The sequence below is a fragment of the Ictidomys tridecemlineatus genome, chromosome 1 (genome assembly GCF_052094955.1).
Source record: "Ictidomys tridecemlineatus isolate mIctTri1 chromosome 1, mIctTri1.hap1, whole genome shotgun sequence".
Classification (NCBI taxonomy): Eukaryota; Metazoa; Chordata; class Mammalia; order Rodentia; family Sciuridae; genus Ictidomys; species Ictidomys tridecemlineatus.
In genome coordinates, this window is record NC_135477.1 from 119,740,129 (window position 1) to 119,764,787 (window position 24,659).

Here is a 24,659-nt window from a genome sequence, read left to right on the forward strand (position 1 = left end):
CCTTGATTTTTGTTCTCTTTATACCTCTTCTAGTCTCAGATTGATTGCCTACCTTCCAGATTCCTCACCAGCCCCCTTTGAATGAATCATATACCACAGACTGTCAAAACAGCACCATCTCTTTTGCTCAGCAGGCAACAAAGTCAAACCTTTCCTCCCTGTAAGTTCCTTGCTTAGTATTTGAACAGCAATCTTAAGTGACAGCCACCATTTTAAGAAAAATTTCTCTTAAATTTCCTGCCTAAAGGCATTTCTGACAAAGGCTCATCACTCCTTCATACCAACCTCATCCTTAACCACCAGCATTAGGACTCGCCCAGCTCTAATCCCTGAGTCTGCCCCATGAAAGTTCTAAACTTCAAGCCTGTTTTGCCTCTCTCGGTCTATTGAGAGATGTGCCTTTATTTGTCAGCTCTGACAAATAAACTCTCCTGTCTATCTCTGCCTGGTCTCCATCTTTCATTTCTTGCTCACCTTCTCCCAGTTCCTAGCTTTCTTTTCATTCCCAGTTTAGGATATAGATCTGTAAATGTGGACAAAATGGTTGAACCAGGGGTTAGAGCATAATACCTGTATTGATTTTGGGAGGCTGTGGGCTGGACCAGAGCATTTTTCAATGAATGAAAATTGCCCTGAGGAGAAATAAACTTGTTTCTGGATTCAAGTTTTCCTCTGGAGATTTATTTTTAAATTTAAGTGGATATTATAAACGTTTCTATTTTTTATTTTATTAATTTTTTTGGTACTGGGTTTAAACCCAGGGGCACTTTATCAATGAGCTACAACCTTTTTATTTTTTATTTTGAGAAAGAGCCTTGCTAAGTTGCTTAAAGCCTTACTAAATTGCTGAGGGTGGCCTGGAATTTGTGATCCTTAAGTCACAACCTCCCAAATCTCTAGGATTATAGGCATGTGCTATTGCACCTGGCACCAGCATCTGATTTTTTAGTTTATTTATTTTGGTACCAGGATTGAACTTGGGGGCACTCCACCACTGAGCCACAACCACAAGCCCTATTTTGTATTTTGTATTTTTTCTTTTTAGAGACTGGGTCTCCTTGAGTTGCTGAGGCTGGTTTTGAACTCGCAATCTTCTTGTTTCAGACTGCTGAGCTGCTAGGATTATAGGTGGATACCACTGTACCTGGCTTCTCATATTTTAGAGACAGGGCCTTATTAAGTTGCTGAGGCTGGCTTTGAACTCTCAATCTTCCTGCTTTAGCCTCCCAAGATGCTGGGATTACAGGTATGTGCCACTTTTCCCAGTCAAGCATATGATTTTTGAAATATTCAAAGTTTATAAGAGTAAAAAATATAATTCTTTGTATTCATTCCCTAGTTCATTTTCCCTCCCCAGAGGGAAGAAATTACTAGGGTTTGTATGTCCCCTTTCAAATATGGAGTATACATATCTGAACATCCATTTTTTTGTTTGTTTTCACAGGTACTTCTCTTTACCTATCATTGATGTTTTATTTATCATTTATGTTCTTTATATATATTTACTAGAAATATATCTTGAAGCTTACCAACGATGATAGCAAGGAAGCATGCTTAACAATAAGGCATAGGTCCCAATTCACCAAGGATCGTGGACTAGGAAATTCTTGAACCCTTCTACCCTAGGCATTTTCTCTCTCAGACTCAAAGGCAGCTCCACAGGCTGGGAACCACTTACTGATATTTTTTGTCTGCGTAGGTCCGACTTAGAAGTTGTTGGTGTAAAAAAAAAAAAACAAACAAAAAAGAAGTTGTTGGTGCGTTTGCACATACAGCTTTGTGATCAGTTACTATTCTTCTGTCAGTGTCTTTATTATTTTTCTGTGTAAGGATCTCGATGTGACGTCGGTATATGTCACTCATTGTGACACTGTGTATTACTTTCCGCGTGTGTGTCTGGGTGGGTGTGTTTGCTGGGTTAACTAGATGTTCTTCGTATGTATTTGAGGTCTGTAGAGTCCACATCTGTGTATCTTAGTCCCCAGCTCCTCCACTCTCTGTATCCATTCTCGAAGGTTGGGCAGGTATGGGACAGTGTCTTCTCTCCAGTCCTGCCTCCCAGAGAGAATGCGACAGGACTATTCATAAAACCCTGCGGTCCCTCGCCGTTGCACACGCACACGTGAGTGGCTCAAGAGACCAAGAGACCTTTGCAGGCGCGCGTTCTCCGGTGCGCTCTCTAGCGGCCTAAGGAGGGCAACGCTGACAGAACGAGAGGGCGGGGCCGCCGGCGGCGGAAGTGAAGTCACTTCCGGGCTGGGGTGTTTGTTTGGACTGGAGAAGGGAGGCGGCGGGCGAAGCGCACGTCGAGCGGGGGAGCGGCGCTGCTTGTGGAGATCCGCGGAGGCCGACAGGATTCGTTGGCTGCCGTCCCCGCTGCCGTGCACTGGGTGAGGGGTCCCTTCGGGCGGAGCAGCAAAAAGGGTGCGTCGCCTCTGGTGGTCCACCTCCGCGACTGCTGAGGGGCCTAAAGGGTCCTCCGGGTTGTTAGCCACCAAGTCCTGTATGGCCTTCGTTGTTCCCTGCTTTATGTCCACCTAGTCTGAGGGATTAGATTGGGCCGACTTCATTTCTTTCTTTTTTGAGAAATGGCCGTCGCTTTTTTTCCCATTGTCATTTATGATTTGGATCTCGAAGCTTTCTATCCGGGTCCTCGGTCGCGCGCGGGGGTTGCCGGGATAGCACTTTCTCCCGTTCCTCAACCCCAGTCCCTCCCCCCAACCCGTTTTACCCTCTCCCCTGCCCCCCTCTACCGCCTCGGCAACAAAGCTCATTGTTTCTACCCACTTTACGCCTGCGCGTCGCACGCGCAGCCCCTACTCGCTGCGCGTGCGTGTTCCTGCCGAGACTAGGATTGGAGAGAGGGGCGGAGGGACCCGCGGGCTGGCGGGCTAGAGGCTTCCTAGGGCTGCACTCTGCAACCATAGGCGGGCTTCTACCTTTCTGATTTCTTCTCCCATTTCTTAACCATCCCTGCCTCCTAGTTTTATTTTGTCGCATGCTCCAGATCGGATAATCTTTGAGGGTACTGAGAATTCTTATTCTAGGAGGGCTTTGAGATTAATAAATTTAAGAGCCCAACATTCTTTGTTTCTGTTCCTCTTACCTTTAAATAATATGTACTTGCTCTCCTCCCTCACCAAAACCAAAAAGTGGGATGTGGGAAAGTTGTGGTGTGGTTAATGTTTTGAAAACATTTATTGCTGTAGCCAGCAGGGTTTTTTGTTTTTTTTTTTTTAATGACTCCTAAAAGGTACCCTGCTTCCTTTTGTTTTGCTTTTCCTGATTTTACAGCTCCATTCCTCAGGGAAATCTCAAAGTAGAGAGAATTTGGCTTCCAATTTGCCTTAGGAGAAGGTCTACATAGCTGATAGACGTTGACTTTTATTTCAACAAAAGACAAATTTCTGTTTTGAGTGTGCTAGCTAATCTTTTCTTGTACCTTGGTGGCATTGCTTTTCACAAATTTCATTTGAGAACCTAATCAGGTACTCATTTTCATTAAATGACATTTGAAATTTCGACTATAGGTTATGTTTGTAAACAGGTAAAGAAAGGGTGGCAAAGAATTTTTAATGTGACTCCCATTGTTTGCTCTTTTGAGGTCTGTTTCTGTTTTGTGAAAGAATATTTGGGTCAAATCAGTCTGTAATTTGTTAGATGTGACTTTGAACAAATTTCTTTTTTCTCACAAATAAAGATAGGTGACTTTCCTGAAAATTATAGCCTGTTTATGTTTCTCAAGGGTATGGGGGGGAATGGAGATTTAATAGTTAAATAGATTAAATGTTATATTACAGTAAAAGGCTGGTCATATTACTATTTGAGAACTCAAATTGAAGTAGGTAATTTCCAACCACTTTGGGACATATTTTTTTGCTGATTTTTCCTTCAATAAGTCTTATTCAGGTCCATGTATCCCTTTATGACTCTTAGTAATTTATAAACTTTTCATATTTACTGTCATGAAAAGCTGTGAAATAGATAGATCAAATTTTATATTGCCCATTTTGAAACTGAGGAAATAGAAGATTGAGAGGTTATTGTATTTAGCAAATACATAGCACTTAGTAATGTCAGGCCTTGTTTTAAGTGCTTTTACAAATATTGACTAATTCTCCATTTCTCTATGTCATAGACACTACTGTAAAATAAAGCTAACAAATAGGAGATGTGAAGTATTGCCCAATGTCACATAGATAGTAAGAGCTAGATTTCAAAACCACATAGTCTGAATAGTGTGTGCTCCTAACTGTTATACTGAACTGCATGTGATTTAGTAACATGGCAGATCCTGTAGGTGGCTAGTGGCATAGGTTAGGCATAGGCTTTGGATCTGGTTCTTCTCACTCTGGCTCAAGATTAGGATTGTCTAAGACATTTCCTTTGTGACCACCCATTTCATGGGTGCATTAGTACTTTGTATTTGATACAGCCTAAAAGTTCAGTTCTGATAACTTTTTTTTTTTTGTAATTTCCTTGTTGTTTTCAACAGTTCTGTTCAGTAAAGTAGTTATTACCTACATAATTGTGGCTATTGAGCACTTGAAATGTGGCTCTTGCAGCTAAACAGCTGAATTTTAATTCATTTAGATAGCTATACACAATTAGGCTGCTATATTGAGTGGCACAGGTTTGCAGAGTTTTAATTCCTGCTGTGTGTGTGTGTGTGTGTGTGAGAGAGAGAGAGAGAGAGAGAGAGAAATGCTGTGCATTGAACCCAGTGCCTTGTGTGTGGGAGGCATGCATTCTAACAACTGAGCTATATCCCTAGCCCCCCCTGCTTATTTTTTATATGTTTGTATAAGTTAGGATAGTGTTTATGATGTGCTTGAGCTTCTAATAATAATGACAGTGGGAGTGGTGAGCCATTTCACGTAATCTCCTTTTGTTATATTACAGTGGAAATTAGGGTTATAGCCTTTAAGATTTTTTTTCCCCCTGCAGTATTGGGGATTCTACTCAAGGCCTTTGTATGTGCTACACAAGTACTCTACCACTGAACTACATCCCCACCCTTTTCAGATTTTATTTTTCACAAAGTTGCCCAGACTGACCTTGAACCTGACATCTTCCTGCCTAAGCCTCTCAAGTAGCTGGGGTTACAAATGTGGGTCACCATGCCAGGCCTGACTAGGATTTGTCTATGGTATTTTTTCATTCCTACAGATTTAATACCTATGACTTTTACCTGTACCTTACTCTATAACTTTTAACTTCTACAAATGTTTAATAAACACCAAGATAGACAGTAGTACTTATTATGTGCCAGGTGCTCTACCTTAGTACTTTTATTATTGCTCATTTTTCAGATTAGGAAACAGACTCTGATTAAATAGCTTGCCCATCCATAGTCATAAAAGCTAATAAGGCAGCCTGGTCTCAGCATCCATAGTTTTTTTTTTTTTCCAACTGTTATTTTACACTGCCCAAAATTAAAATAAAAAACTGAGCACGGTGGTGCATGCCTACAATCCTAGTGACTTGGGAGGTTGAGGCAGGAGGATCATGAGGTTGAGGCCAGCCTCAGAAACACTGTTTGAAACTAAAAAATAAAAAGGGGGATGTGGCTCCGTGGTTATGCACCCTGGGATTCAATCCCTGATCCCCTCCCCCCCAAAAAAAGTGTGTGTGTGTGTGTGTAACTAAAAAAGTCACAATAGTTCAAAGTAGAGTCCTAGAGAATAACATGATGCCTATAAAGGCAAATTAATGAAAGAATCAGAAGGGAATTCTATTCAAATTTTAAGGAGAATTATTTTTTTTTTGGTGGGGGGTACTGGGGATGGTACCCTGGGGGTTTTACTAGTGAGTACACCCGTAGCCTTTTTTTTTTTTTTCGAGACAGGATCTCACCTGAATTGCCCAGGCTAACCTTGACCATGTGATCATCCTACTTCAGCCTCCCTAGTAGATAGGATTACATTTTTTTTAAAAGAGAATTTTTTAATATTTATTTTTTTAGTTTTTTCGGCGGACACAACATCTTTGTTTGTATGTGGTGCTGAGGATTGAACCCGGGCTGCACACATGCCAGGCGAGCGCACTACCGCTTGAGCCACATCCCCAGCCCAGGATTACATTTTTTTAATATTTATTTTTTAGTTTTAGATGGACACAATATCTTTTTTTTTTTTTTTTTAAGTTCTCGGCAGACACAACATCTTTGTTGGTATGTGGTGCTGAGGATCGAACCCGGGCTGCACGCATGCCAGGCGAGCGCGCTACCGCTTGAGCCACATCCCCAGCCCCCTATTTTTAAAATTTTTATGTGGTGTTGAGGATTGAACCCAGTGCCCCGCGCATGCCAGGTGAGCACGCTACTGCTTGAGCCACATTCCCAGCCCCAAATGAGTTTTTTTTGGGGGGGAGGGGGTCTGTGCTGGGGATTGAACCCTTGTGCATTTGAGGCAAGCACTGTACCAACTGAGCTATATCCCCCCGAGAATTCTTAAGAGCTGAAGCTATGTTTTGAAATTTTATAGTGAATAAAAGGACACTGTTGGAAACCAGTATGTCAGTAAAGCCACTTTTGTAGGGAAAAAACAGCTGAAGAAGTAATTTAGTAAAGACTTGAGTTTGTAAATTGAAAGGTTTTGCTGGCTTTCAGGAAACATTAATAGAGATAAAATTGTTCTTTAAGTGTTAAAACATCTTAGCTGTCACCAGGCATGGTAGCACATGCCTATGATCTTAGTGAGTCAGGAGGCTTGGGCAGTAAGATTGCAAGTTTGAGGCTAGCCTCAGAAACTTAGTGATATACCATCTTAAAATTTTTAAAAAGGGCTAGGCATGTAGCTTAGTGGTACAGTGCCATTGGGTTCAATCCCTAGTACAACCCCCCGCCCCTCCCCCCCAAAAAAGAAGTTTAAATTCTGTTTAAGATGTTTACAAAGAAAACTGGTTTTCTGCAGCAGTGAAACTTGGAATAATATAAAAAGGCTGATTATTGACCTAAAGGACAGAAGTTGAAGAATTCATCAAGCTAAAATTTGTATTCAAATATATAGGCATTTTTGGACATGCAGTCAGTGGCTTGGACATATATGTCTGCAGGTAACCTTTCGAAGAAATGCTCCATTTAAATTAAAGTCAGCTGGGCAGTGTGGCACTTGCCTGTGGTCCTATACTTGAGAGGCTAAGGCAGGAGGATCATAAGATACAGGCTAGCATGGGTAACTTAGCAAGACTCTGTCTCAAAATGAAATTAGCTTAGGATGTGGCTCAGTGGTAGAATGCCCTTGGGTTCAGTTTCCTGTACCACAAAAAATGAATAAACAAACACTTTAGGCACAGTGGTGTATACCTATAATCTCAGTGACTTAGGAGGCTGAAGCAGGAGGATTGCAAGTTCAAGGCCCAGTCTAAACAATTTAGTGAAGATTTGTACACTGGGTCAAATAATACTATTATAGGGGAGGATTTGAATAAGGTACTTTAAAAATTTCACAGATCAAGTGAAAATTATTAACTTATTATGTACATATTACATTTGTGTCTTAGAAATCATTTATTCTTCCCTTTTTTTTTTTTTTTTTTTTTTTTTTGGTACTGGGATGCTTTGCCACTAAGATATACCACCAGACTTTTTTAAAATTTTTATTTTAGCATGATCTCACTAAGTTGCCCAGCCTGGCCTTAAACTTCCATCTTCCTGCCTCAGCCTCCTGACTTGTTGGGATTATAGGTATGCTTTTCTTTAGGCCCAAGGAACGTTTTGCAAAAAGTAATCATGTACTCATAATTTTATGCAAATAAATTTATAATAAATTCCAAAAATTTTTATGGTTGCATTTTATACCATAAGATGAGAAACTGTAATCAGCCAGGCGCAGTGGCACATGCCTGTGATCCTAGTAGCTCAGGAGGCTGAGGCAGGAGGATATCAAGTTCAAAGCCCGTCTCAGCAAAAAGCAAGGCACTAAGCAACTCAGTGAGGCCCTGTCCTTTAAATACAAAATAGGGCTAGGGATGTGGCTCAGTACCCCAGAGTTCAGTCCCCGGCACCCCCCCTCCCCCCCCCCCCGCAAAAAAAGGGAAGAAATTGTTGCATTAGATGATAACCAAAAGAGTTGGGTATGATGGTGCATACCTGTAATATCAGCAATTTTGGAGGCTGAGGCAGGAGGGTCACAAGTTCAAGACCAATTTAGCAACACCCTGTCTCAAAAAGAGCTGAGGATGTGGCTCCATGGTAAAGTGCCCCTGAGTTCAATCCCCAGTACCAAAGGAAAAACAACAAAAAACTTATAGGGAAAATTTATAGATATATATTTTATTAAGTAAAACAAAGATAGGGTTGTTTTGTTTTCAGTAATGGGAATTGAACCCAGAGGTGTTTAACCACTGAGTTAACACCCCTAACCCTTTTTATTTATTTCTTTTTTTTTGGTACTGAGTATATAACTTAGAAGCATCCTATTGCTGAACCCAGTCTCCAGCCCTTTTAAACTTTAACCCTCCTGCCTTCTGAGGAGGGTTAAAGGGTTGCAGAGGTTACAGGCAAGTGCCATCATGCCTTGGTCCTTTATATTTGGTTTTATCAGGCACCAGGACACTACCAGTTCAAGACCACCTTATACTCACTTCATGGTTTAGAACATTTTGGACTTTTTTTTTCTTGATTTGCTAGAGCCAAGGCAACTTGGTAGGCAGTATGAATTTCTTTGGGTTCATCTTTACCTTGAGACTGCCCTACCCTTTGAGGTTCCAGTTTAGAGTAGATAAGGAGAATCTCCTGCTGTTAGATTTTCAAATTTGAATTTTTTTTTTTAGAGAGAGAGAGAGAGAGAATTTTTTAATATTTATTTTTTAATTCTTGGTGGACACAACATCTTTGTTTGTATGTGGTGCTGAGGATTGAACCTGGGCCGCACACATGCCAGGCGAGCGCGCTACCGCTTGAGCCACATCCCCAGCCCTCAAATTTGAATTTTGTGCATCTTGCCCCATGAGTCAGCCAAGGAGGCAACCCACAGAAGTCTAATAAACAAAAGCCCTCATTGCTTTCATTGATTGAAAGTTCCACTTAGCACTCCTGAACCCCTGGTTCAGTCCCTTTTACCAAAAACAACAAAAAAGTTTTTCATCACTTTTACTTTCCAGTTGGAAGACTGATGCATATAATCTAGCCCACCATAATTGGAAAAAGAAATCTCCATGTGTGTTTTAAGACTAAAATCAGAATATCATTCCATCTTTTCTGACCAGAAGACATAATATTAAAATATCAATCCTGATTAAATTGCAATGTAATGAAAATGGTAGATTATTCTGGCAAAATGATTCTAAAGCAAGTCTGAGAAGGAGCTAGGGGTGTGACTCAGTGGTGGAGCACTTACTTGCCTAGCATGCTGGGGGCTTGGGTTTAATCCCCAGTACTACAAAAGAAAGTGTGGAAGAAAATATGCATATCAAAACAGTAAGGTGATGGGGCTGAAATATTTGAGAATGAAAGAGCATGATGCAAGGCCCTAAGGGTGCAATTTATCCACAAGTTAAGGAAAAAATTAGAGAAAACTATAGCAAAAGTATTCATTGTACTGTTTCAGTTTTTCTATAGCTTTAAAATTCTTCAAAATGAGCTGAGCATCGTGGCACATGCCTGTAATCCCAGCTACTTGAGAGGCTGAGTCTGGAGGATTACCACATTGAGGCCTGTCTAGGCAATTTAGCAAGACCTCAAAATAAAAAGGGCTGTTATATGGCTCAGTGGCAGAGCATTTCCCTAACATCTGGGAGGCCCTAGGTTTGAGCTCCAGTACCATAAAAAAATAAAGAAGGGGGAAAAAAAAGAATAAAGTTGGCTGGGGTTGTGGCTCAGCAGTGGAGCAGTGCTCACTTAACACATGTGAGGGTGGAACTCAGCACCACATAAAAATAAAGAAAATAAAGATATTGTGTCCAACTACAACTTAAAAAAAATAAAGTAAAAAAAAAGTCTCATTTTCATGAGATTAATGCTGAAAATTGTAATGTTTTAAATGTATATTCTGATAGTTTTAATGGGTTTTTTTTTAAAGATTTTTTTTAAGAGAGAAATTTTAATATTTATTTATTTTTTTTTAGTTTTCGGCATACACAACATCTTTGTATGTGGTGCTGAGGATGGAACCCTGGGCAGCACGCATGCTTGAGCCACATCCCAGCCCCAGTTTTAATGGTTTTGGGTTTGTTTGTTTGTTTGTTTGTATTTTGGTAACCCAGGGGTGCTTTACCATTGAGTAACATTCCTAGCCCCTTTGTTCTTACTGTTGTTTTGTTTTTGTTTTGAGAAACGGTCTTGAATAAATTGCTGAGGATCTCACTGAATTGCTGAGATTGGCCTTGAACCTGTGATCCTCCTGCCTTTGCTTTAGGCACCACCATACCTGGCACATACTTTCTTGTTTCATTGCACATCTCATAATTTTTTTGACAATGACATTTTGGATATTATAATGAGGTAACTCTGGAAATTATATTCTACCCTCCCCAGGATTACTTACTTACTTTTTGTAGTTGTCTGTTTAGTGACCTTCTGAAATGCTTTGCAAATTTTGTCCTCTTTTTGTATGTCTCGCCATCAAGGTTTCTGTTTCATTAGAAGAGTAGTCAGCTTAGTGATTTAAGAGATTTCTTTAAATACCTGAAAACAAAAAAACAAAACTCTGCAAGTCTTCACAAATGGGCTCAATGTGTTGAGGCAGTTTCAGCACTTGGACAGTATAGAACTCTGCCTCAGCCTTCACTTCCCACATGTGCAGAACCTGAAAGTCAGTCAGAGGTGGGAGCCTAGGGTTTTCTCAGATTTTTTTTTGCCCATGGCATTTCAGGTTTCCCAAACCTCTTGTGCTCAGACTATTTCCTCACTGGCTTTTTTCCCCAAATTTTATTTGCTTTGTCTGTTGCTTGCCCCAAATGATAGTGCTGCTGCATTTATTTATTTAGGCACCAGGGATTGTATACAAGGGGATTGAACCGCAGAGCCACATCCCCAGCCCTTTTGCCAAGGGCCCCACTAAGTTGCTGAGGCTGACTTTGAACTTGCAGTCCTCCTGCCTAAGGTGCTGGAATTATAGACGTGTGCCACCGTTCCTGGCTTTTATTTATTTATTTATTTATTTAAATATACACAGTAGAGTTTTATTCAGTCATGAAGAAAACAGAAATTATGTCATTTGCAGGAAAATGGATGGAACTAGAGATGATTCCTGGCTTATTTTTGTTTTCAACAAATATGTGAGTGCTGCCACTCAGCCACCACAGACTTTATTTTTTGTACTGAGGACTGGAACCCAGGGGTGCCTAGCCACTGAGCAGTTTCCCCAACCCTTTTCTAATATTTTTATTTAGAGACAGGGTCTTTTTTTTTTTTTTTTTTTTTAGAGAGAGAGAGAATTTTTAATATTTATTTTTTTAGTTCTCGGCGGACACAACATCTTTGTTGGTATGTGGTGCTGAGGATCGAACCCGGGCCGCACGCATGCCAGGCAAGCACGCTACTGCTTGAGCCACATCCCCAGCCCCCAAGAGACAGGGTCTTGCTGAGTTGCTTAGCGCCTTGCTAAATTTCTGGGGATGGATTTGAACTCAAAATCCTCTTGTCTTGGCCTCTTAAACCACTGGGATTACAGACCTGGGCTACTATACTTGGCCTTTTTATTTTTTGAGACAGGGTCTCTCTGAGTTGCTGAGACTGGTCTCAAACTTGGGATCCTCCTCCCTCAACCTCCTGAGATACTGATATTGCAGTCATACAACCATTCCTGGCTCTAGGCTAGTTGAATTCAATACTCTAATGAGTATTCAAATTCAATCAAAATGATATATAGAGGCTAGGTTGTAGCTTAGTGGTAGAGCTCTTGCCTAGCACGTGAGACACTGGGTTTCATCCTTAGGTATAATACCTATCTACAACTAAAAAATATTTTTAAAAAATAATATGTATAGGGGCTGGGGTTGTGGCCCAGTTATAAAGTACTTGCCTGGCATGTGTGAGACACTGGGGTCAATCCTCAGCACCACAATTAATCTTTTTTTTTTTTTTGGCGATGCTAGGGATTAAACCCAGGGCCTTATGCATGCGAGGCAGGCACTCTACCAACTGAGCTACATTCCTAGCCCATCATCACCACATTTAAAACAAGACAAATAAAATAAAGGTATTGTGCCCATGTGCAACTAAAAAATATTTTAAAAAATGGTATGTATAAAGGCAGCCTTGAGGGCTGGGCTTGTAGCTCAGTGGTAGAGGGTTTGTCTAGTATGTGTGAGGCACTGAGTTTGAGTCTCAGCATGTCATATAAATGAACAAAAATAAAGGTCCATCTACAAATAAAAAATAATAATAATTAAAAAAAAGCCTTGAATACCTGGTGCCTTGATTTGACTTGACCAGGTACCTGCTATCTCTGTGGTTCACTGATGTGTAACCTAGAACAGGTCACTTAAGTCCAAGTTTCTTCATTATTGAAATGAATTTGATCATAATGCCTCCATCAATGAGACTTCCCCCACCACCACCCCTGTGTACTGCTGAACCACATCCCTGCTGCTATTTTTTATTTTTGAAACAGAGTCTTGCTAAGTTGCCCAGGCTGGCCTCAAACTTGTGATCCTCCTGCCTCAGCCTCCCGAGTTACTGGGATTGTAATCACATTGCCACATGGAAGCCATAGGAAGTGTTTTGGTTACTAGATTTTTCTTTGTTTTGGTACGAGGGATTGAACCCAGGGGTATTTAATCATTGAGCCACATGGGGGGGGGGTTATCCTGCTGGGGATTAAACCCAGGGCCTTGTGCATACAAGGCAAGCACTCTACCAACTGAGCCATATCCCCAGCCTTCCCAGCCTTTTGTTATATTTTATTTTTTTTCTTTTTTTTTTTTTAGAAAGGAAGGAACACACATTTTTTTTTAGAGGAGAGAGAGAATTTTAATATTTATTTTTCATTTTTTGGCGGACGCAACATCGTTGTTAGTATGTGGTGCTGAGGATCGAACCCGGGCTGCACGCATGCCAGGCGAGCATGCTACCGCTTGAGCCACATCCTTGTTATATTTTATTTAGAGACAGGGTTGGTCTCAGTTGCTTAGGGCCTTACTAAATTTCTGAGGCTGACTTTGAACTGAAGATCCTCCTGTCTCAGTCTTCTAAGCTGTTGGGCTTTTTTTAAAGTTGTCAGTGGCCCTTTATTTTATTCATTTATGTACTTAACTTTATTTTTATTCATTTATGTACTTATATGTGGTGCTGAGAATTTTGAACCCAGTGCCTCACACATGCAAGGCAAGCACTCAACCAACTGAGCTATATCCCCAGCCCTTTAGATCATTTTTGATGACTTCAGTTTTGATTTGTTTTCCAGACATTGCTTGACAGATTATTATTAATTATTATCTTTCATTGGGATGTATACTGAAATCACAGGTTGTTTGATGAGGTGATGATAGGCAAAAATCTGACCTCAAGAGGGGTTGGGGGGATTAGTCTCTGCTACTTACTGTTTATATTTTAATTCTCTACTGGTGAGCATCAAAGAAGAAAGGAGAGAGTTCCCTGTTGACTCTGGAATTTGCTGAGTCAGATTTTTATTGTTAGTACAAACTTAAAAAAGAGAGATTGCTTTTGTGTTTATTTAAGTAAACTTTAGTCAGTGGAAGCCTTTTGTTTGTTTGTTTGTTTTTTGGTTCTGGGGATTAAATCCAAGGGTATTCCACCACTGAATTATATCCCTGGTTCTTTTTATTTTATTTATTATTGGTAGTACTAGAGATTGAACCCAGGACTTTGTGCATGCTAGGCAAGCATTTTACCACCTGAGCTGTATCCCCAGGCCCTTCATTTTTCACTTTGAGACAGGGTCTCGTTAAATTGCCAAAGCTGGCATGGAACTGTGCCGCTTCTGCTTCAGCCCCTCCACCACCAATAGCTGTGATTACACACCTGTGCCACCATACCTGGCAGTTAGAACATTTTGTTTGGAGGGGTGCCAGAGATTGAACTCAAGCACTCTACTACTGAACCACATCACTAGCCCTATTTTGTATTTTATTTAGAAACAGTTTCTTAATGAGTTGCTTAGCGCTTTGCTAAATTGCTGAGGCTAGCTTTGAACTAGCCTCCCTTTTTCAGCCTACCGAGCTGCTGGGATTGCAGGTGTTCGCCACTATCCCCGGTAGAACATTTTTTAAAAGCAAGTTAGGACTATTCTACATGTATATGTTTTAGACATAGAGTTACTACTTTTAATTTTTTAATTCCAGCTCAATATTGAATATTCTATTCTTGGTGCTAAACTTAATTTGGGGGGGGGCGGTTACCGGGGATTGAACTCAGGGACACTTAATTACTGAGCCACATCACCAGCCCTAAACTTAATTTTTCTCTGTTATTTTTTCTAATAATTAAAGACATAGGGGCTGGAGCAGGGGCTAAGTGGTAGAGCACTTGCCTGGCACATGTGAGGCTCTGGGTTCGATCCTCAGCACCACATTAAAAAAAAAGGTATTATGTCCATCTACAACTAAAAAGTGTATTAAAAAAATATATATATAAGTGTGTCCCTGAGTAGTTCAATCCCTGGTTAAAGAAAAAAGATGGTTTATGCTAATACTTACTGATATGGTAGTCTTTTGGAAGGTTGGATTTAGTTGATATAAGTTGGGATAGTATACAAGTTGGGAAATGATAAATAAAGAGCTACTGTACAATAGAGAATATAGCTAAACTTAATGGTTGGTTGAGATGTAATTAAGTAAATTGCAAAGCAAGGTCAATCCCTGTTACTAATAGCTATTGAGGAAAACCTAAAATGTAATTCATTTGAAGATGAACATAAATAAGTGTTTGGTAACTTGACTTAGAAGAATGAGTAATTTTCTGTAGAGGAACTGATTGCTGTTTAGTCAAACTATTTTGTCATCAAAATAGTTTATTTCATCCAAACATTTTTTGGGGGGAAGGTGCTGGAAATCAAACTCCAGACTTTGTGCATGTTGTGCAAGTGCTCTGGCACTGAGCCATATCCCTAGCCCTTTCACTCAACTTTTTTTGGTACTGGGAATTGAACTCAGGGACACACAACCTCTGAGCCACATCCCGAGCCTTATTTTGTATTTCATTTGAAACAGGGTCTCACTGAGTACTTAGCATCTTGCTTTTTGCTGAGGCTGGCTTTTATTTTTATTTTGAAACAAGGTCTTGATAAATTGCTGAGGCTGGCCTGAAACTTGATGTCCTCCTGTCTCAGTTTCCTGAGTTGCTAGGATTATAGGCATGTGCCACCAAGCCTAGCAATACTCTACTGACACTCTGGCACATGACTCTCAGTCTGAATCTGCCTCTCCCACCCATTCCCCCCACTACTAGAAATTAAACCTAAGAGTGCATCTCCCCAACCCTTCTCAAGACACAGTTTTGCTAAGTTGTCCAGACTGGCCTCAAACCCCTGCCTCAGCTTTTTGAACCACTGGAATTACAGGCATAGGCCACACACTACCCTATCCCACCACTGCCTAATTAATATCTTTTTATTTGAGTGGAAGTAGTATCAAATAGTAGGTCTGGGTTTTTTAGAATCTCTTCAATAGCTGATAACATGATGTAACCTAGTTGATACATTGTAGGCTAAAAGTTAAAGCATTATGTTTCAGATTCTAGAAATAATAGAAAATGTAGAAAGAGCCAGCAGTGTAGCTCAGTGGTACAAAATAGCCTGGAATCGATCCTTAATATCCACCCCCTGCCAAAAAATTTTTAAAAAGCTTAAAATTGTATTTCAGTGAAATCCAGACACAGAGGAATTCATTGTAGACCTGGAAAAAAGCAAATAAGGTAGTGGACTCTGAAGAAACTTAATGACAGTGGACTGAGGGCCTAAGGCATTGGTTTGTTTTTACTTTCAATCTCTGGACTTGTTGAAATCAGTTTTAAAATTAATTTGGTTTTAGTGGGGCACGCCTGTAATCCCAGCAGCTCAGGAGGCTGATGCAAGAGGATCGTGAATTCAAAGCCAGCCTCAGCAAAAAGCGAGGTGCTAAAAACTCAGACCCTGTCTCTTTAGAGAAAAGGACTGGGGATATGGCTCAGTGGTCTAGTACCCCTGAGTTCAATCCCTGGTATCAAGAAAAAAAATTTTGAATCCCTATCTCTCGCCATGCACAAAAGTTAACTCAAAATGGATCAAGGAGCTTGATATTAAATCAGAGACACGGCATCTGATAGAAGAAAAAGTTGGCTACGATCTACATACTGTGGGATCGGGCCCCAAATTCCTCAATAGGACACCCATAGCGCAAGAGTTAACAACTAGAATCAACAAATGGGACTTACTCAAACTAAAAAGTTTTTTCTCAGCAAAAGAAACAATAAGAGAGATAAATAGGGAGCCTACATCCTGGGAACAAATCTTTAATCCACACACTTCAGATAGAGCCCTAATAACCAGAATATACAAAGAACTCAAAAAATTAGACAATAAGATAACAAATAACCCAATCAATAAATGGGCCAAGGACCTGAATAGACACTTCTCAGAGGAGGACATACAATCAATCAATAAGTACATGAAGAAATGCTCACCATCGCTAGCAGTCAGAGAAATGCAAATCAAAACTACCCTAAGATACCATCTCACTCCAGTAAGATTGGCAGCCATTAGGAAGTCAAACAACAATAAGTGCTGGAGAGGATGCGGAGAAAAGGGCACTCTTGTTCATTGCTGGTGGGAATGCAAATTGGTGCAGCCAATTTGGAAAGCAGTATGGAGATTTCTTGGAAAGCTGGGAATGGAACCACCATTTGACCCAGCTATTCCCCTTCTCGGTCTATTCCCTAAAGACTTAAAAAGAGCATGCTACAGGGACACTGCTGCATCCATGTTCATAGCAGCACAATTCACGATAGCAAGATTGTGGAACCAACCTAGATGCCCTTCAATAGATGAATGGATAAAAAAAATGTGGCATTTATACACAATGGAGTATTACTCTGCATTAAGGAACGACAAAATCATAGAATTTTGAGGGAAATGGATGGCATTAGAGCAGATTATGCTAAGTGAAGCTAGTCAATCGTTAAAAAACAAATACCAAATGACCCCTTTGATATAAGGGGAGTAAACAAGGACAGGGTAGGGACGAAGAGCTTGAGAAGAAGATTTACATTAAACAGGGATGAGAGGTGGGAGGGAAAGGGAGTGAGAATGATATATAAGAGGAAAGGAGGGGTAAGACAAGATAATACAAATGGAAGAAATGATTTATAGTAGAAGGGGTAGAGAGAGAAAAGGGGAGGGGAGGGGAGGGGAGGGGAGGGGGGATAGTAGAGAATAGGACTGACAGCAGAATATATCAGACACTAGAAAAGCAATATGTCAATCAATGGAAGGGTAACTGATGTGATACAGCAATTTGTATACGGGGTAAAGTTGGGAGTTCATAACCCACTTGAATCAAACTGTGAAAGATGAGGTATTAAGAACTGTGTAATGTTTTGAACGACCAACAATAATAAAAAACAAAATTAAAAAAAAAAGAAAAGAAAAAAAATTTTTTTGATTTTCATCACTTTAAGACTAAGTCTTCCAGGTGTGCTTTTTTTTTGAAATATAAACAGGACATTGAAAAATAAATATGATGATTTGGAGATTTTATATAAGTAATTTAATACTTTGATTTTTCTTTTGTTTACCTAGGGATTGATTAACCACCGAGTTCCTTTTTATTTATTTAATTTGAGACAGGGCCTAGGCCTTCACTAAGTTGCTGAGACTGGCCTCAAACTTGCAGTCATACCTCAGCCTCCCAAGTAGCTGTGATTACAGGTGATTTTTTTGTTTGTTTTGGATATTGGGTATTGAACCCAGGGATGTTTTGCCACTGGATTATATCTCCTGCCTTTTTTTTTTTTTAACTTAGGGTCTCACTAAGTTGCTTAGGGCCTCACCAAGTTGCTATAGCTAGCCTTGAACCTTCAGTTCTCCTGCCTCAATCTCTCAAGTCACTGTGATTACAGGCTTGTGCCATGACACCCAGTTTCTGCTATTTCTTTTTTTCTCCCCCTTTTTATTTATTGAGACAAGATCTCATTCAATTGCTTATGGCCCTACTAAGTTACTGAGGCTGGCCTTTGAACTCAACATCCTCCTGCCCTGGCCTCCCAAACCAACAAGATTACAGGCATGTGCCACAGCACTAGGCATCTCAGATATTTTAATCATTAAGATCATTTGGGGAAAAAATAGGAAGCTTTCCAGTTACTTAATAGATCATGTACCTACAATAGCTAATAATAGATAATAATAGATGCTAAGATTGAAAGAATAACTAAGTTAATTGTATTGTTCTACTTTTAAGGTTAAAAACGACAACTAACGCCAACCATGAAAGATCCAAGTCGCAGCAGTACTAGCCCAAGCATCATCAATGAAGATGTGATTATTAACGGTCATTCTCATGAAGATGACAATCCATTTGCAGAGTATATGTGGATGGAAAATGAAGAAGAATTCAACAGACAAGTTAGTTTTGTATACAAATGTGTACTTTTTCATAGCTATTATTGCCTGTAAAATATGATTGATTTGTGCCTATCACTGAAATGTGTTTATCTTGTCATTTATTAAATGTGTGGATTTTTTTCACTACTCCTATTTTAATTAGCTTCTGATTACTACCAGGCTTAATATTTCATTGGTATTACTTGGAGAGCATGTATGTTTCAGTATTCCACCCTGGAAATTCTGATTCAGGAGGATTAGGGTAGAGCCTGGGAACCTGTTTTTCAAAAGCTTCCAGACAATTCTAGTGAGCAGTCAAGTTTTAAAACCACTGGCTTACACCAGTCAGATTGCTGTATTACACTGCAAGTCAAAAAAAATCCAGGAATCAAGAACAAATGGACACATATTAGGGTACAAAATTTCAGCTGAGATCCCTTATCTGATCATCCTGAAAAATCTGGCACCACTTTTCTCTTTTTGTTTTTTTTTTTTTTTGCTGGGGTACTTAGAGACAGGATCTGGCAAACTTGATTAGGGGAACACTATGTTGCTGAGAGGTTGGTTTTGAACCCCTGATACTCCTGCCTCAGCCTCCTGAGTTGCTGGGATCACAGGTGTGCACCACCATCCCCAGTCCCACTTTTCTCTTTAGAGAACTCTCATATGTTGATAAATGTTGTCTTTTATTTTGATACTCTGATATCTCTTCTCATCTACTTTTTCATTCCTCCCCTGATTAGGATTTTGGTAATCAGTAGCTAACTTAGCTTCTCCATAGGCATTGATAGACATTCCAGAGTAAAACAGTTTAGTATTATTTCAGTAAGTATCAGGTGGTGTATTTAATTTTCTTTTTAATGCTGGAACCCAGCCCTCAGACATGCTAGGGTCAGTTGAAGTGTCACCATTCCCCATTCTGGGTAGTAGGGATTGACCTAGAAGCCCTCTACCACTGATTCACATGCCCAGCCCTATTCTTCAATTTTGAGATTGAGTCTCCAATTTGTAATCCTCTTGCCTCAGCCTCCCTGTAGCTGGGATTACAGGCGTGCACGTCCACACCCAGTTGTTGTTGGTTTCTTTTTTTTTTGTTTTGTTTTGTTTTTGATTTGTTTTTTTTAGTTGTAGTTGGACACAATACCTTTATTTTATTCATATATTTTTATGTGGTGCTGAGGATCGAACCCAGGGTCTCACATGTGCAAGCCGCTAAGCCACAACCCCAGCCCCCAGTTTTGTTTTTTTAATTACCCATGCCCTGACTCTACCCCTAGACATTGGGTAGGATGAGTTTGTATAGTTTTAGATATCACAGATAACTCTGATACATATTTCTCAAGAGAACTCTCTTTATTTCTTACCTGCCATCCTCAATAAGAAAAATGTATTCTGGTAATACAAGTAAAGACATAGAAAAACCCTAAACAGATCTTCTTGATATTTATGGTAAGCATTTATTTTTCTTTAGCACAGAAGTAGAGTAGAAAGCATGACACTATTTTTACTTTTATATTTAAAAAAAAAAAAATTACATGCCTGTAATCCCAGCTACTCAGGAAGTTGAGGCAGGAACATCAAAGTTCAAGACCAGCCTCAGCAACCTAGAGAGGCCCTAAGCAACTTAACAAGCCCCTGTCTCAAAATTCAAAAATTGTGGAACTGTGAATGTAGCTCAGTGGTAAAGCATCCCTGGGTTCAATCTCTAGTACCTTTTGTGTGTGTGTGTGTGTGTGTGTATGTGTATTGAACCTAGGGCCTAGTGCGTTCTAAGCATGTACTCTACCACTGAGTTGTCTGCCCCCACCAACCCCAAACATTGTTAACTATTTTTATTTAAATTATTTTTTGTAGTTGTAGATGGACAGATGCCTTTACTTTATTCGTTATGTGGTGTTAAGAATTGAACCCAGTGTCTCACACATACTGTGCCAATGAGCCACAACTCCCACCCCTATTTATTTATTTATTTGTTTATTTATGGTGCTGGGGATTGGACCTAAGGACACTGAGCTACATCCTCAGTCCCCTTTTTTTGGAGGCAGTGTCTTGCCAAATTGCTAAGGTTAAACCCGAACTTACAGTCCTCCTGCCACAGTCTCCAACATCACTGAAATAACAGGCATACACCACCATGCCTGGTGTCATTGTGGTTTTAAATAGCTTAGTTAAGATATTTTAAGCCATTCCTAGTTAAAACTTAACAAGTGTGCTACAAATTATCCTTTATTTATTGTAAATCTAGATAGAAGAGGAGTTGTGGGAAGAAGAATTTATTGAGCGCTGTTTCCAGGAAATGCTGGAAGAGGAAGAGGAACACGAGTGGTTTATTCCAGCTCGAGATCTCCCACAAACAATGGACCAAATCCAAGACCAGTTTAATGACCTTGTTATCAGTGATGGCTCTTCTCTGGAAGATCTTGTGGTAAAAGTTATTTTTTCATCTTTTTAGATCCTAGGTCATCTTTCTCATAAGTGGAAAAGCCGGCCATCATCTGTTTAAGAAGAGTTCTCCATATCTTCCCCTTACAGAGGCCTCCCATGTCACATATGACATGGAGTGACTTTTGGTAACACTATCCAGTCTTAGACAATTAACCGAAATCTTGGCAACTGCTCTTAAGTCATGGTGTTGCCCTAGAATATTTAAAGATCTTTTAAGAGTTGATCTAGAAAAATACAAGATATTACCATGGGACTTGCTTTTGCAAAAGTAGCCTAATTAGAACTGTGATATTGTAAGGATTTTACAAGCTCTTGGCAGAAAAGGAACATACAGTTGTATTTCTAGTGTTTCATCAATGTTAATATATTTGCAGTAAAAAGTTTATTCAAGAATTATGATAACATTAGTACTAAGGAAGAAATTTATGAGTCCTTTGCTAAAGTTAAATAAATGATTTTTTCTGAAAGCAAACAATTTTCTCTAGGTCTGAATGTTGACTTTTGGGGGGGGGGGCGGGTGCGGTACAGGGATTGAACTCAGAGGCACTTAACCACTGAGCCACATCCCCAGCCTTACTGAGACAGTGTCTTGCTAATGCTGAAGCTGGTTTAGAACTTGCAACCCTCCTTCCTGAGCCTCTGACTAGCTGGATTTCAGGTGTACATCCCACACCTGACTTGAATATTTGCCTTTTAGTCCATATTTATAATATCTGGTTGCTTCTCCTACTCAGTGGACTCTGAAGTGTTTTTTGCAATTGTCTTTCACTTTCTTTGTTTCCTAATCTGTACTTGATAATTACTTATGAAGCTTCAAAACTAAAAATCAGTTCCTCTTGTGCATTGTAAGCTTGGGAGCATTAATCTTCTAGGCATGTTAATTTTTTAGAAGCACCCCAGAGAATTCATTATACAGCTATTCTACCCATCAGACATTTAGAAACTATTCTTCTAAAGGACTGTTTGGAGAACACTAAAATTTACATTATGGCATATTTTGTTGCAGTAAATAAAGATAACCAATTGAACACATCTATGATCTTATACTTTGTTGGGACATGCTTGCTTATGACTACATTATTCAAGTCACAGATAATCCTGATTGCCCTGATGAGTAAAGCCCTTTGCCAGGTTTAATATATAATTGTAATTGGGACCCCGTATAATTCCTTAGTATAGAAACTGTTTTGTTTTACTCAGCCTGAGATTAATTTGTTCTAACTTTTCTGTAGCCAAGAGATTGTACATTCAAGTATACTGCTTTTTTATTTAAACTGTACACTGCTACTTTTGTGTGTGTGTATGTGTGTGGGGGTTAAACCCAGTGCTTTGAGCATGTTAAGCAGATGCTCAAGTATAAATTATGAAACTAAAATTATTGCTCCAGTATGATGTTTAATATTATGTTTTGGTCTAAGTGACATAGGGTTCAAATTAGTGTAAAACTCTACCAGCATGCCTATATTTAGGTCTTGGAATCTGTCCTGGCTTCTTTTTATTTTTATCTACTTGGAATCCAAAATGTGGTAGAGAAGAATTTCCAGCTGTTCTTCCTATACACAGATATATCTGCTTAGGAAAGTAAAGACTTGTACTAAAAAAAACATAGCATAATGTTAGTACAAGTCTTTACAGCTCTTAGAGACTTTGGCCCACTCCACCCTTTTTTTTTTTTTTTAACATTTTTAAGTTGCCAATGGATTTTTTTTTTTTACTTTGTTTATTCATATGTGGTGCTGAGAATCGAACCCAAGGCCTTACACATGCTAGGCAAGCACTCTACCACTGAGCCACTACCCCAGCCCCAGGATCCTCCCTCCCTTTTTTTTTTTTTAATTGATGCAAAAATGGAGTCTCAGTGATTTATCCAAGCTTACACAAGAAGTTAGATAGAGGCAGAGCTGGGATTTCATACTTAGGTCTTCTGGCTCCCCCATGTAGTTTTCTTTTGCTGTTATATACCATGCTTCCTGTGGGAATTAGAAGATAGCAATTGTAGAAAGACAACTCCATGTTTTCAGTGAGGATCAGAAAGTAAAATTAATCCATCAACAATGCCTAGGTTATTTTAATCATTTCAAAGCTTAACATGTTTGCATAATATAAAAGTGTTTTAAGAAAGGTTTCAGTTAAATTTACAGAATTTCTTAATCAGTTCTATTCCTTTAGATATGAAGGTAGTGGGTTTCTGATTACATTTAAGCAAACTTAGTTTCAGTTGCTGCTTTCTCTTTAGAAAATTGATACAATTTAAGTTAAACCTTACTGTTCTAGTTCTTGCTTTTTTATATTTTTCTGGAAGATACTTTTGCTGCTAGGCTGAATGATTCTGAGTATCTGAAGCCATCTGTAATGAACTTGCTTTTTTTTATGTACTTTTTTTCCAGGTCAAGAGCAATCTGAATCCAAATGCAAAGGAGTTTGTTCCTGGGGTGAAGTACTAAAATATTTGAGTAGACGGGGCCCTCTTTTGGTGGATGTAGCACAATTTCCACACTGTGAAGGCAGTATTAGAAGACTTAATTGTAAAAGCTCTCTCTTGTCACTGTGTTACACTTATGCATTGCCAAAGTTTTTGTTAGTCTTGCATGCTTAATAAAAGTGCTGAGACTGTTATTAAGTAAAAACCTGTCAAACATTTACTGAAAAATAGAATTGGCCCCTTGGCTTAATGTAAAGACAGCAAGGAAAGAAGCACCAGTCAAGTTGTAACAAAGCACCAAATTAAATGACCTCTAAATCTTACTGAATTGTTGTCTTTGAGGCTAAACTGGTCCCTTAGGATTAACTAACATTTGTTGATGTTGATAGTTTGTAAAATGAGTAAATTTAAATTAAGTCCTAATTGCTAAGCAGATTTCTCAGTTCTATTTGTCGTCATCAAAAAGAATCTAATTTTTCTGAAGAAGGTCTGTTAATTTAAAAATAATTCATTAGAGACAAGTGTGTCTTTAATGACTAAGCTTACACAAGGTAGTGATCAGGTAAGAGTTAGTCCTGGCTTTTCTGGTATGTTATCATGTTAGAAATGTCAAATTTTGTTCCTAATGTTACATTTGAGGAAGTATGTGATTTGAGAATTGCATCTCTTGAGGAGTCACTGCATCACAGCCATTCATACCTGTGTGAAGTCTAACTTAGGACCAATAGAAACCCATAACCCAATTGAACAAAGAGATTTGCAACATAATTTGAGTGGTGCTTTTCCTTGCTTTGTTAAATAACCATCACGACAATAGTCTGCAGCACAACTTTTCTTTTAACAAAGCTAGAACAGTTTTGGCTTCTTAAACTTCATATTTGAGTAGGTTAAGCTGCCATACGTGTTCAGTGTGAATAGTGTTTAAGTTGAAAATATTGTAAAAAAATTATATTTTTTCAAAAATATTTAAAAAAATAAATAATGGTAGAACTGAGCTGATGCTTGTGTTTATTGATGCTAGACTGCAGATTCTCCAGTGGTGATATTCACTTGAGTATGGGCCCAATACCTCAGGACAACCCTGCTGGCAAAATGTGCTTAGAGAAGGATTTTTTAGAATCCATAGTAGCAAGTATGTTGCTATATAAATATCTGTTAGTACAGCACTAAAATAAACCCTATTGCCTTGTCTTTGCTTTTTATTGCCCAAGACTGCAATGTAAAGACATTCGTAAGCAGCCATTTTAAAATGAAACTATGACTGGACTGGGGATGTAGTACAATTGTAGAGTTATTGCCTAGGGCACAAA

At 39.3% G+C, this 24,659-nt stretch overlaps 2 protein-coding genes across 8 annotated transcripts in view; one reads left to right on the top strand and one right to left on the bottom strand.

Moving 5' to 3' along the window:
• The first annotated feature begins 2,233 nt into the window (after positions 1–2,233).
• Paip2 (poly(A) binding protein interacting protein 2) lies at positions 2,234–24,343 on the top strand. 4 transcript variants are annotated; one of them, XM_078046109.1, is made up of 5 exons: positions 2,249–2,390; positions 17,727–17,807; positions 18,340–18,503; positions 20,728–20,907; positions 23,315–24,343. In XM_078046109.1, the coding sequence occupies exons 3-5, from the start codon at positions 18,366–18,368 to the stop codon at positions 23,369–23,371; spliced, it is 375 nt and encodes a 124-aa protein (XP_077902235.1). In that variant the 5' UTR covers positions 2,249–2,390; positions 17,727–17,807; positions 18,340–18,365; the 3' UTR covers positions 23,372–24,343. The 4 variants fall into 4 exon arrangements, with proteins under 4 accessions (XP_005327323.2, XP_077902235.1, XP_013215019.1 ...); XM_005327266.5 differs by lacking the exon at positions 17,727–17,807 and having other exon boundaries at positions 2,234–2,390; XM_013359565.4 differs by lacking the exon at positions 17,727–17,807 and having other exon boundaries at positions 2,249–2,424.
• The window catches only part of Slc23a1 (solute carrier family 23 member 1), a 31,180-nt gene continuing 17,067 nt past the window's right edge, over positions 10,547–24,659 (bottom strand). For 3 of the 4 annotated variants that reach the window (XM_078046081.1, XM_005327267.4, XM_078046049.1), the window contains one exon: positions 19,817–22,897. The gene's annotated coding sequence lies outside the window, so the exon portion shown is untranslated. Of the gene's footprint in view, positions 10,628–19,816; positions 22,898–24,659 lie in introns of those variants that run through there. The other variant, XM_078046060.1, reaches the window with a different exon arrangement.